Genomic DNA, 11684 nt, shown 5'->3' with positions numbered 1-11684 from the left:
GCAGAATCTCACGTTGTAGCCCAGTTTAGCCCAGAACGCAGTGTCAATGTCGTCCCTTGTTAGCCTCAAACTTGCAGTAATTCCCCTGCCTCAGCCCACCAAATGTTAGGATTAAGGGCTTGAATCTCCAAGCCCCGCTGTTATGTGCATCCCTACCCAGCGAAAGCCAGGTGCCCCTTAAAAATCAGTGAAGTTTGGAAAGTATCTGGACATATTCCTGGGTCTAGACAACTGAAAGGAAACTTAAGCCAATCTATCACCATCAAAAAGAGAGCATCACACAGAAAACGCTGTGCCCAAGTGCCTGCTGCTGTAAATTCAATCTTATTCCTGAGGTGTGAGGTACAAGTTTGGGGGTTTGGGACCTGACAGCCAGAGCCTTCCTGGCTGTGCACCATATCCCAAACCTGTTCCTCGAGCCCTGCCGGTTCCCGGCTAGCCAGCAGCTAGCAGCCCAGTCATCCTTTCCAGCCCAGTCTGGAAAGCTGGACCCCGCCGCCGCGTGTGCTCTTGGCTGCCAGCGCCCGGGGGCCCCCGCGGCCAAATCATCCTGAGGCTGTGAAGTGTGCGTTCCCGCGCCGTCGCCGCCACGGTGCCGGCTCTACGCGGGCGGCCCGCACACCGGGTCTGGGGGCATCCTGCATCCAGCCACCCCCGGAGTGGGCGGGACCCGGACCGGCAGTGGGGGGGGACCCCGGAGCGGTCTCTAGGACCCGCGGGACGCCGAAGGCGGGCGGGGTGCGGGGGAGACGCTAATTTGTTCCGTGGTAATGAGAAGGGCGACTGCTGGCCGCGGATCCATTGCACAGGCCCGCCCTCAGATAGTTGGTCCCCGGCGCCAACTCGGACAGGCTGCTCATTTATTGCAACGGTCAAAGGCGGCTCGTGCCAGAGCAGCGCGCGCGCGCACGCACACACACGGGGAGGGGAGAAAGTTTTTTTTCTTTTCTTTTTTCTTTTTCTTTTTTTTCTTTTTTGAAAAATGAAAGGCTAGACTTGCTGCCCCCCAGCCGGAGCGCTGCGCGAGGGGGTCGCGGCAGACTCAGGGCAGTAGGACGGTCCCCCCCACCCCCCCGGCTCGGCGCCCGCGTGGGATGCTGCAGCGCTGGCCGCGGGGCCCCCGAAGCAGCTGCACGCCAGGCCGGCGACAATGGCAGAGCGCCCGCCTCGGCGCGCGCCCCCCGCCCGCGCCCTCCTGCTGGCCCTGGCTGGGGCCCTGCTGGCGCCCCATGCGGCCCGAGGTAAGTCACCCAGCGCGGGCAGCTGCCCTCCCCCCCCCCCCCCGGGTCCCATCCCCTCCCCGCCACCTCGCGCCAATCTGGGGTCTCCGCGCGCCACAGCCGCAGAGAGAGGAGACGCACCGGGGCGCATCCGAGGAACCCCAGGCTCGCGCTCCGGTCCTGCCAGGTGCCCACTACGGGGGTTGGCGGGGGTGGGGAGGGGAGAAGACACTTGGCTTGGGGCTTTGAAGCAGCCAGTGTCTGGACGAAAAGACAAAACTTCCCCTCTCGGAGTGACATTTACACCTAAGGCTCTCAGGGTCTTGACAGTTACACGTGTCGCCTGGGAGGGTGTGCGTGGGGTCGTTTTACTGATCCGGTGGGGGTAGTGAGTTCCTTTACCCAGCTTCGGAGTCAACTCCCCACGAGGCTTCTCTTCCATCCCCGCCCTGACACAGCTGGGGCACCGCGGTGGCCACACAGATGATCCACGCCGCCCCTCGCAGGTGTACGTGCAGCGCTCTTTTTAGTTTTAGTTGACTTCCTTGCTATGCCAACCCTCAGGGATCGAATCGCCGGCTTCGCTCCCTGTTAGTAACCATCAAACTCCAACAGAACTCTTTCTCCCCTCTCTCTGAAGAGCGAGAACCCACTTCAGAGTTGAACGAAGGCGCATACATTAAAGGCGTTTTTTACAGACTTGTAGTTTTCGTGAGTTGAGTCTTCCTAAAGCCCGGGCACCTGTGGATCCTGTTTGCATAATGAGAACTCACAGCAGGTGCCTTTTTAAAATTCAGAAGCTTCCCCAGTCACCGTCGCGGCGGCTCCCTTCTGACGCTAGGGGTGCTGTTCACCAATGAATGATTCGCCTTGGCCTCCAACGCATTTCTGTGAGACTAGGTAACAGGCATTTAGTTTTCAGCAAGCAGCCCTCCATGGTCAACTGTTGCCAACGCGAGACGTTTTATAGCTCAGTTGTCACTGTAATCCTCTGTCCCCATCATGTCTACCAATGTGACCAAATCTTAGCTCCTGCAAATACTTACCCAGCAATATGGACCAAATTGGTGATGAAATAAAAAGGTCGCAAGTATCAGTGAAAAAAGCAACAACACTGAGGACTGTTTAGAGCACTCTGGGACCTGCCCTTGAAAACCGCAGTCAAAGGTGTTTTTGAAGGAGTTTTGTACAAACAGATTCCTTTGAAGGTTTTACAGCAAACGTACTTTAGAAACATGTAAACTAAGTTTCAAAGTATGCCTGAGGTGGTCTTGAACTTGGCACATTCTCCACAGGCATAAACAGAAGTCTGAGCACAGCTGATATTTTTTAGAGGCAATTGTTTATTAAATAAAGCTAATGGTGGGGAATTATTTCACGGGGGGGGGTGTCGTTTATTACTTAATGGCTGCAGCTTTTGGAGACAGAGTCTTGCCTTGGGATGGGAGACACAGCTTCAGCAGTGCAGTAAGGCTAACACACTTCCAGTGGCTGAAGTATCCTGGCTTACTATTCCAAGTCCGCGCTGTGTTTACACTTAGGTTCTCGGGATCAGCTCTGAGCCCATGCCCCAAATCGTGTCATTGAAAATGCAAACACATGAAGCATTTATTCATGTTGGCAGAAGAGAGGAATTACTACTTGTCAAGGGCTCAGCGTATCCTGAGTTCATTACCCTGAGCTCCAGCACAACTCAGCCCAAACACATCCAAAACAGATTCCTGGGCCACAAGCACTTCACTCCCAGCCATCTTCCCCGCTGCAAGAGCGCTATCTGCCCCCTTCTTCAGCTGTCTCATGCAGACACTTCATCCCCAGTCTCCCTTTCACAACCTAAGCCATCAACCACCAGAGTGTGTTTCCACCCAGCTCCTTCCATTTTAGCGCCATCCCTCTGCGGAAGCTCCCTTGCTTCACAGCAACCCTTGAGTGGTATGCTTGTGTTCCTCTTGTCCTCTCCAACAGTGTGGCTGCTGTTGTTGCAGTTCATCCTGAGGCAGACCGTGGGAATTTCCTTTTCTTGGTGAAAAAAAAATATTTTTTTTTTCTGGAAACTTCCTGTTACTTTGGCATTCATGTATGTCCATGAGAGTTTATGTGTATGCTGGTGCACAGAGAGGACAGAGATACTCTCCAGTGTCATTCCTTAGGTCCCATTCACCTTTTTGGAACAGTGTCTCTCACTGACTGGCTGGCCAGTAAGTCCTAGGGATCTACCCACCTCTGCCTTTTAGCCATGGGATTACAAGTGTGCACCATCAAGCATGACTTTTTTAGTGAATTTGGGGGATTGAACGCAGGCCCTCATGGTTTCACAGAGAACAATTTCCAGATTGAGTTATCTCCCCAGCCCCTCAAACTGCTGAACATGATTCAGCAACTGCTTCAGAACTGTCTCTAATGAGGAGGCTGGAAAGTTCTCTCATGCCCTTCCCATATTGCCTCACTTCATTTCTAAGCAAATAACTTTTTCTTCCTTGCTTTGCTTTTGTATTTTTGTGATGTGCACATTCCAGAAACTTACAGGGTGTTTATTTGTATTTGGTATTTGTATTGGGGTGACACACATTTTGAAAAGTGTATCTGCTTGCATGTGTCTCTGCAACTACGTGAATGCATGCTTTATTCCTGGGGAGGCCAGAGGATGGAACCAGATCCCCTGGAGCTGGATTTTACAGATGGTTGTGGGTGCTGGGAATTGAACCTTGAATCCACTGGAAGAGCAGATAGTGCTCTTAACCACTGAGCCATCTTTCTAGCTCAAGAGAGTCTTTTGATAGCATGTGAATGTCTGAAGGCTGCTTTTAGTGGCAAAGAACAGAAAACATGATTGTAAGTTTTTTCTTACATGGAAAACCACTATGAAGTGAACAGTGCAGCAGTGATTTTGCGGGTGTCATAGGCCAGTACTACAATCGGGGGCACTGCACAGTCTTTGTATCTGCCCTTCTTAGATGTTGGTTTTTGCTCTTAAACTTAGTGCCTCCTGGTCTCATGCTGGCTGCTGTACCTCTTATGCTCATACCTGCATTCTAGGAAGCAATAGAGCAAAAGATATAAAAGGTGAAGAACTACAATCCCTTCTTTTTTTTTTTTTTTAGGAAAATAATGTTGTTATGAGCCTTTTAGGAGCTGTGGAGGACTCTGGATATGTGTAGCTGTGCACACAGGAACCTCAGAAAAGAAAAAAAAAGCCAGAGTTCCACAAGAAAGCTGGTGTCTGCTGTGCCCTTCATAAAGACACACAGACACACACACACACACACACACACAGACACACACATAGACAAGTGTGTGTTTACATGTATAAGATTGCTGCCACACTTGACATACAAATATTTTATTCCTTCTGTTGTCATTTGTCTCCATTTGGCTTCTATTCCTTCCTTGAAGAAACATTTTTTTTTTTTTTAAGAAATGAGGCTAAGTAATCTAAAAAAGTTGAGCACATTTCTTCCCCATAGAGATGCTCTCCCTCTCTCCCTCCCTTTATCTTTCCCTCCCTCTCTCTTTCACACTCACATGTATACACACATACACACACTTTTGTGCATATAAAAACTACACAGCACATATTATGTTATCTATATATGCATGCAAGGCATGACCAACATTCTTGTCTTTCTTTGGTGTGTGTGTGTGTGCTCTTCATTCCATCCTGATTGCTAGTTTGGTAGAAGTCATATTTCCATAAGGAATTTCTTTATTGTCTTCATGCCCACTACTGCTTGAGAACAGGAAAAATTAATAGCATGCTCATTGTTCATTTTTAAAATATATTTTCTTTCTGGGATTTACTATGTTTTTCTTTATAACTGTAATTTTTACATTTTGTGTAAATGTGCTTTAGTGATGTTCTTTTCAGTGATCATACTAGGAACTCAGTGTAACTGTCAGACTGAAATTTCTTCAGCTATTTCTTCTTCTTCCCTAACATTTTCCATCTCTACATTTTATTCTTTTGGGGAGGTGGGGGTAGTTCCTTATGCTTTCTTAGCTTCTCTATTCAAACTAAAGATGTTTACTGGCGTCTGTTTGATCTCCAAGAGTTTTTCTTGTTACATAAGTTGTCTTCTTTTCATTATGGTGGCCTTATCTTCTTGTTATGCAGAGAAGGTTTTTGTTAGCTCTGAACACATTGTTGGTTGGTAGACACTCTTTGTTCACCCCAGGGTCACTGTGAATTTTGAGATTCTTTACCCTTTTAGTAGACTCTCTTAGATTTTTCAAACATTCTCTCTTCAGCTTACTGTTGTTGTTTAATACTGGGATTTCTGGATGATTAGAAGTTTTATGTGCTTCCACAGATGGATTTATTGATGAGGGAAGGAGGCTTCCTATTAGTGGGAAACCTTCATGTATCATTGGTTCTGGCATATGTGTTGTTTTCCTTTGGGCTGGTCAGTTTTTTTCTCTTGACCCCCCAAAATCTCTCTATTTCCTGCTGAAGATTTGAGCCTGGCTATGGGGCATGGAAGTTCAACAGAAGAGGGTTAAAAAGGATATCATGCCCTCCTGTTGCTCTTGTTTCTATTTAATGTTTTTGTTTTTAATTCAGTACTTTTGATCTTTCCTCTATATGATATGGCTGGCATGGGAGTGTTCTGATCTTCAGCAGTTCTATGCTGCTGGGACTCCTGAATGCATTCTTGTGCCCTGGGTTTGGGGAGGCAGGGAGCCACCATACCAGCTTTGCAAGAAACTTGGAGCTTGGAATTCTCATTTCCTTGAACCATGGCTTTCATCTTCTCCAGGAATTGATCCCTCTCCCTGCCTCTCTCTCTTTCCATCTCTCTCTCTTCCTCCCTCCCTCTCTTTGTCCCCCTCTCCCTCTCTTTGTCCCTTTCTCTCCCTCTTCTTTCCTCCTTCCCTTTCTCTCTCCCTTCCTCTCTTTGTCCCTCTCTCTCCCTCTCCTTTTCCCTCTCCCCTTTCTCCCTCTATTTCCCTCTCTCTGGGGGCAGGGGGAGGGATGCTGGGGATGTATATTAGTTACTTTTCTAATGCTAGGATAAAACACCATGACCAAGACAACATATAGAAGAAATAATTTATTGGAACTTATAGTCCCAGAAGGTTAGAGTCTATGATGGCAGAGGAAAGGCACCAAGTATGGTGGCAGGATCAGGAAGCATGAAGCAGAGACAGCAAACTAGAAATGGTGGGAGCCTTTACACTCTCCAATCCCACCCCCAGTAGAATCTCCCAGCGTGGCCACACCTCCTAAGCCTAAAAACCAGTTCCAACTGGGGGCCAAACACCCAACACTGTGGGGGTTGTTTTTCATTCAACTCACCAAAAGACAGGACCCAGGGCAGCACACTCTTATCCCTGAGCTGTGCCCACAGCTGCACATCTCACAAAGCTTGGCTGCCTCTGTTTTTTGTTTTTGTTTTTTTTCCTCCTGAGACAGGACTTCTCTGTACAGCCTTGGCTGTCCTGGACTCACTTTGTGGACCAGGCTGTCCCGGAACTCACAGCGATCCACCTGCCTCTGCCTCCTTCAAGGCTGGGATTACAGGCATGGGTCACCACACTCAGCTGGCTGCCTCTTCTTACTCTTGTGATGCTTCGGTTCTTATGGCTGCTGCTGCTGCTGTTGTACTAACTAGTGTTTTATTGTAGTTTCCAAAGGGGACATGGGGAAGCACCTGTGACTCTGCCCAACTGGAGGACAGCCATGCCTTCATTACCGCAACTGACATTTTCTTCCTCCCACTATCATTTGGCTCCTTTTCTTCTTTCCTTGTGGAAACAAACATTAAATCCATTTCAAAATGTTCCAAAACTTTCTTTTCAAAATTCTATGAAAACTCAAAGTCAACATATACCTAATTAGACAAATGTTGCAGCTGTGGGAATTGCACACGCACACACACATTTTCAAGGGTGGAAGAGCCATCGTTTAAAGATGCTAACTAGATTTCTTCCTGCCCTAGATGGTGCTGTGTAATGAGCTCGTTACAGTTGCAAAAAAACACCAAAAAAACAAAAACAAAAAAAACCCATTTTTTTTTTATATCAGAATGTATTCTAGAAGCTCTTTAAAGCTCTGTTGTTCCTGCTATATCTCTGATTTATAAAGATAGGTTTGAGACTCATTTCTGAATTTGCACACGAGCATGGGCACATGGGCAGCCCCACAACCTTCAGCCTGCACCCCAGACAGCCCAACAACCCCCTTCCTGCATCTACCCAACAGGGTTAAACAACTCTGGATTATCAGGCCTGAGAAGTTAGGTAGATGCAATCTATATAGAAGGGATTTTTTTTTTTGGGGGGGGCGGTGTGTTTCATTCTGTATGCCATGTAGCTGTTTTATTATATGTGTGAAGTCAGTATTTTACCAAACACAGAGTTTCCATATTGGCATGTCAATACTAAAAACCCCTGAGAGCACTGAGGCCAGGCACCATGCCAAGATCTTAGGCAGTGCTCGGGAGAGAACCCTGCAGCTTGTCTTGTTCCTGCCCTCTTCCCACAGCAGAGGACATCGGGCTTTCAGATGGCGCCTGGAGGCGACAGATGTAAGGCCATCTCTGTGCTATCTCATGAGGAAAAGTAGGCCATACCCCAGCCCTGGTAAACATCCTGTAATCTGTGTACTCTATCTTTGGCATAATACAATGCTCGTGGCAGTTGGAGATTCATCTGATTTTAAACAGAATTGGTAATGCAGGTCAGACCCACTGCTTTCCAATTCAAATGTTCGCTTAAGTTTTATGCTTCTGGACAGACTGCTGTTTCAACCTTCCCACTCTCTGCAAGTCATTTTTCATCCTGTTTCCTTGGGACTTTATCTAATGCCCAATATACCTTGCCTTCAACTGACAGACAGATGAGGAGGAGAAGCTGAATAATTCAGCCTCATATTGATATTTTTTTAGCCCTTTAAGCTTTTATGTCATCCCAAGACTATATTAAGAACTTAGCTTCCAGAAAACCATTTGTTTGTTTGTTTGTTTGTTTGTTTGTTTAATTGGGCAGCCTCCTTGGGTACCTGGACCTTCTGCCTGCTTTCTGCTGATACTTTGGCTTTCCTTTAGATGGCCCTCTGTGTCCCTGGGCATGCCTTTCCAAGCAGAGTGTGGTAAGTACCATCATGCATTCAAGCCCAAAACTTTCTTATGTTGTTATGTTGTATTCAAGCCAGGAGAGAATTCAAGTGTGTGTGTGTGTGTGTGTGTGTGTGTGTGGTGTTAGAAAGGAGCTGTCTGTGTTCTCTTGAGCTTGGATCTGATCTGAGACCCTGATTTTACTTGTTTGGTTTGGCTTAAATCCTTAATATCCAGGTGAAATTCTTAGAGCTTGTGTTAGGATTTCGAACCTGTCTCATGATATATATATATATATTTTTTCAATAAATAAACACCTTAGTGCATGAATCTGTGCATTTGTGTGGGAGCATGCAGGGCACATACATATGAATGCAGGTGCCCTCGGAGGCTAGAAGAGGGTATCAGAGACCCTGGAGCTGTAGTTACCGGCAATATGAGCTGTTCAATGTGGGTGTTCAATGCAGGCCATCTCTCCAGCCAGTCTGTGGTTTAAAGGGTTGTTGTTTTCTGGTTCGTGGAGCAATTTATATTCCTGAAATGAGAAAGAGCAAGTGTGCTAGGGACTCCTCTTGATGTTGTGGCAAAATGCCTGAGAGAATCAACTTGAAGGGGGAGGGGCTCATTGAGCTCATGGCTCAAAAAGAACATCACTCAGGAAGGCATGGTGGCAGGTGTTTGGGGTATAGAAAATCAGATCTTAGTGAATCAGGAAGCTAAGAGCTAGGCTGACCTGTGACCCTAGAAGCCTATCCCTCTAGCCCTGTTTGTCAGTTGGGACGTATACCAAAGGCTCTGCTCTTCTTCCCCACTCCACCCCCAACTGCTGGAGCCTAAGTGTTCAAACACATGAGTCTTGGGGGATTTGGGTGGAGGAGGGACCTGCACATTCAGACCATAGCACCAAGTAAACAAAAATAGGTTCCCAAACTAAAACTGGGGTTTTCCAGTTAATTTCAGTATAATTTGGTATAGTAAAATAACAATTATTGAAAAAGAATTTAAGGTTGGAAAACAAATCCAGAATAAGTCATATATATCTGTATTCCTTACCTGCTAGATTTTATTATACATGATTCAGAATGTCTAAATCTTAAAGGTCTAAAACATTAAAGGTTTGTGCACAACCACACACCTGTTTTCCACCCATGCAAACCTTCTTCCTTTCAGAGTAAGTTGATGGGTCTTAAATATATATATTTCTCTAATCAGTCCCTGATGCTGTTTTTGGATTTAACTGTTAGGCTAATGGTACCTTACTACAGATTACAACATTTGCAATCTTCAGGGTTTTTTTTTTTTAAGTCAATGTGTTTTTAAGATTTATTCATGCTGTCATTTGAACTTGGTTCCTTCTTTTTAATTGAATGACTAAGCTGAAAATTGTGCTGTCCTCTGTTGACAAATACCTGCTTTCTCCAGCTTTTTACCTCACAGTGGTGTATCCTTGTCCTGTCTCTTTATGTGTGAGTGTGAGCTGTAGGGGACCTATTATGAGGGAATTGCTGAGTTGTACAGTACGTTCATTTTCCACTTTAATATACTTTGTTAAATTGCTTTTCAAATTGGCTCCACAAAGGGAAAAAAATTCCTACTTGGAGAGTTTTGATTACACAAAATTAGGCGTATTTGCTATTTTCTAGCTTTTGCATTTTGACAAGCTGGATGTGAAATATTTTCATCTCTTAACTGACATTTTCATCACTATTAGATATTCTCAATAGTTTTGTTTATGTTTTCTCTGAGTAAGTTATTGTTATTTATTACCTTTTCATTTTTCCATATTATTTATTTTTCTTCATTCATACTACATAGCTAGTAACATTTCAGAAAATTTAATAAATGGTCTGAAAACAAAAATAAAGCAAAATTTATTCACAATTCTTGTACTCCCCCCAAACCATTACTGTTCCAACATTTTATGTGTTTTTATTGCAGAGCGGGAGAACTGGAGTCATATTGTGGATATTATTTTGTAGCTTGCTTTTGTTTTCCTCCTTTTTTGGGGTGTGTGTGTGGGGGGGTGACTAATGAGTTTTTAACTGAGCACACTAACAGGATTATAGGGTTTACATGTAAGAGCAGGGATGAATCCGATAAAAACCCACCCACCCCATTAGTTTAGTGACTACTCAGGAATTATTACTACTCAGGAATGCTGCAGCTGTGGTCCGGCAGCTCCGAGGTCTCATCTTAGCTTCTCAGAGCTAAGTTTCTTTCTGGGCTCTGCTCTGCTCCTGCCACAGAGCTGAGGAGGGGCCTCTGAGGAGGGGCCTCTGAGAATCTAAGTTTCTGTTTTCTCAGACTCCTGACAGTTTGTTTACTTCTTCAGTCTCAGGAGCCCTCCTCCCTCCTGGAGGGGATATTTCAATTGGGAGGACACTACTATGCAACAGTCTGCCCTTCCCAGCACCCAACATCCTCTGTTTTCTTTCTCTTTTTAAATAACAGTTTTATTAACTCTTTGAAAATTTCATGTATTTTGAAATTTTATGTATATTAATCTCCCTCTCCCAGTTTCCCCCAGATCCACTCCTATCTGCACAACTTTGAGCTTTCCTCCTCCTCTTCTTAAAAAGTGCAATGGTCAACCTACCAGGAATCTTAATATCTTTTTTTTTCGGATGCCTTCTCTACAAAGCTCAGTGTTTCCTGAGTCTTGGAGAGAGTGATATAGATGTCCATCTACGGCTAAGCATTGGGCTACTGTGCCACACCAAGTCACTTGTTCCCAAGAGCTTCACCAGTGGTCATTAGTTTCCATCATCCATTGTGGGAAAAAAAAAAGTTTATTTTGACTGGTTGAGGCTAACAGCAACAGTAATCTTGGCAAACCAATCATTTATCTGTGGTGTGTGTGTGTGTGTGTGTGTGTGTGTGTGTGTGTTGTACAAAAATATGTGTGCATGTGGGGGCCAGAGGTTGATGTCAGGTGTCTTCCTCAATTATTTTCCACCAAACAAACAAACAAACAAACAAAAAACAATTTATTTTTATTTTGTGTGTATGGGTTCTTGTCTGGATGTATGTCTGTGTACCATATACATGTCTGGAGACCGGAAGAGAACATCAGACGCCCTGGGTCTGGAGCTACAGATGGTCGTGAGCCACCCTGTATATGCTGGGAATCTAACCATGTCCTCTGGGAGAGCAGCCAAACCTCTGAGCCAACTCTCTAGTGCCTCATTTATTTATTGTTAAGCATGATTCTTGAAATTACTTCCTGTGTGTGTGTGCTTTCGTATGTGATGGCTCATGTGTGCTATAGCACACATATGTAACTCAAATGGCAACTTTCAGGAGTCAGTTCTCTCCTTCCACTGTGGGATCATAGACTCGAACCCAAGTTGTTGGGCTTACAGGGACAGTGCCTTTAATTACCGAATCACCTCACTGGCCCTCCTAGAGATTT

At 45.6% G+C, this 11684-nt stretch overlaps 1 protein-coding gene across 1 annotated transcript in view; it reads left to right on the top strand.

The window, feature by feature from the left end:
- Nucleotides 1-703: 703 nt before the first annotated feature.
- Nucleotides 704-11684, top strand: part of Adam12 (ADAM metallopeptidase domain 12) — a 319335-nt gene continuing 308354 nt past the window's right edge. The window contains exon 1 of the mRNA XM_060381368.1: nucleotides 704-1241. Coding sequence (XP_060237351.1) covers nucleotides 1151-1241 — 91 coding nt within the window. The 5' untranslated portion in view covers nucleotides 704-1150. The remainder of the gene's footprint in view (nucleotides 1242-11684) is intronic.

This window comes from Meriones unguiculatus, chromosome 1, assembly GCF_030254825.1.
Source record: "Meriones unguiculatus strain TT.TT164.6M chromosome 1, Bangor_MerUng_6.1, whole genome shotgun sequence".
NCBI lineage: Eukaryota > Metazoa > Chordata > Mammalia > Rodentia > Muridae > Meriones > Meriones unguiculatus.
The sequence above is the reverse complement of the archived record's forward strand: the minus strand, read 5'-3'. Positions and strand labels throughout refer to the sequence as shown.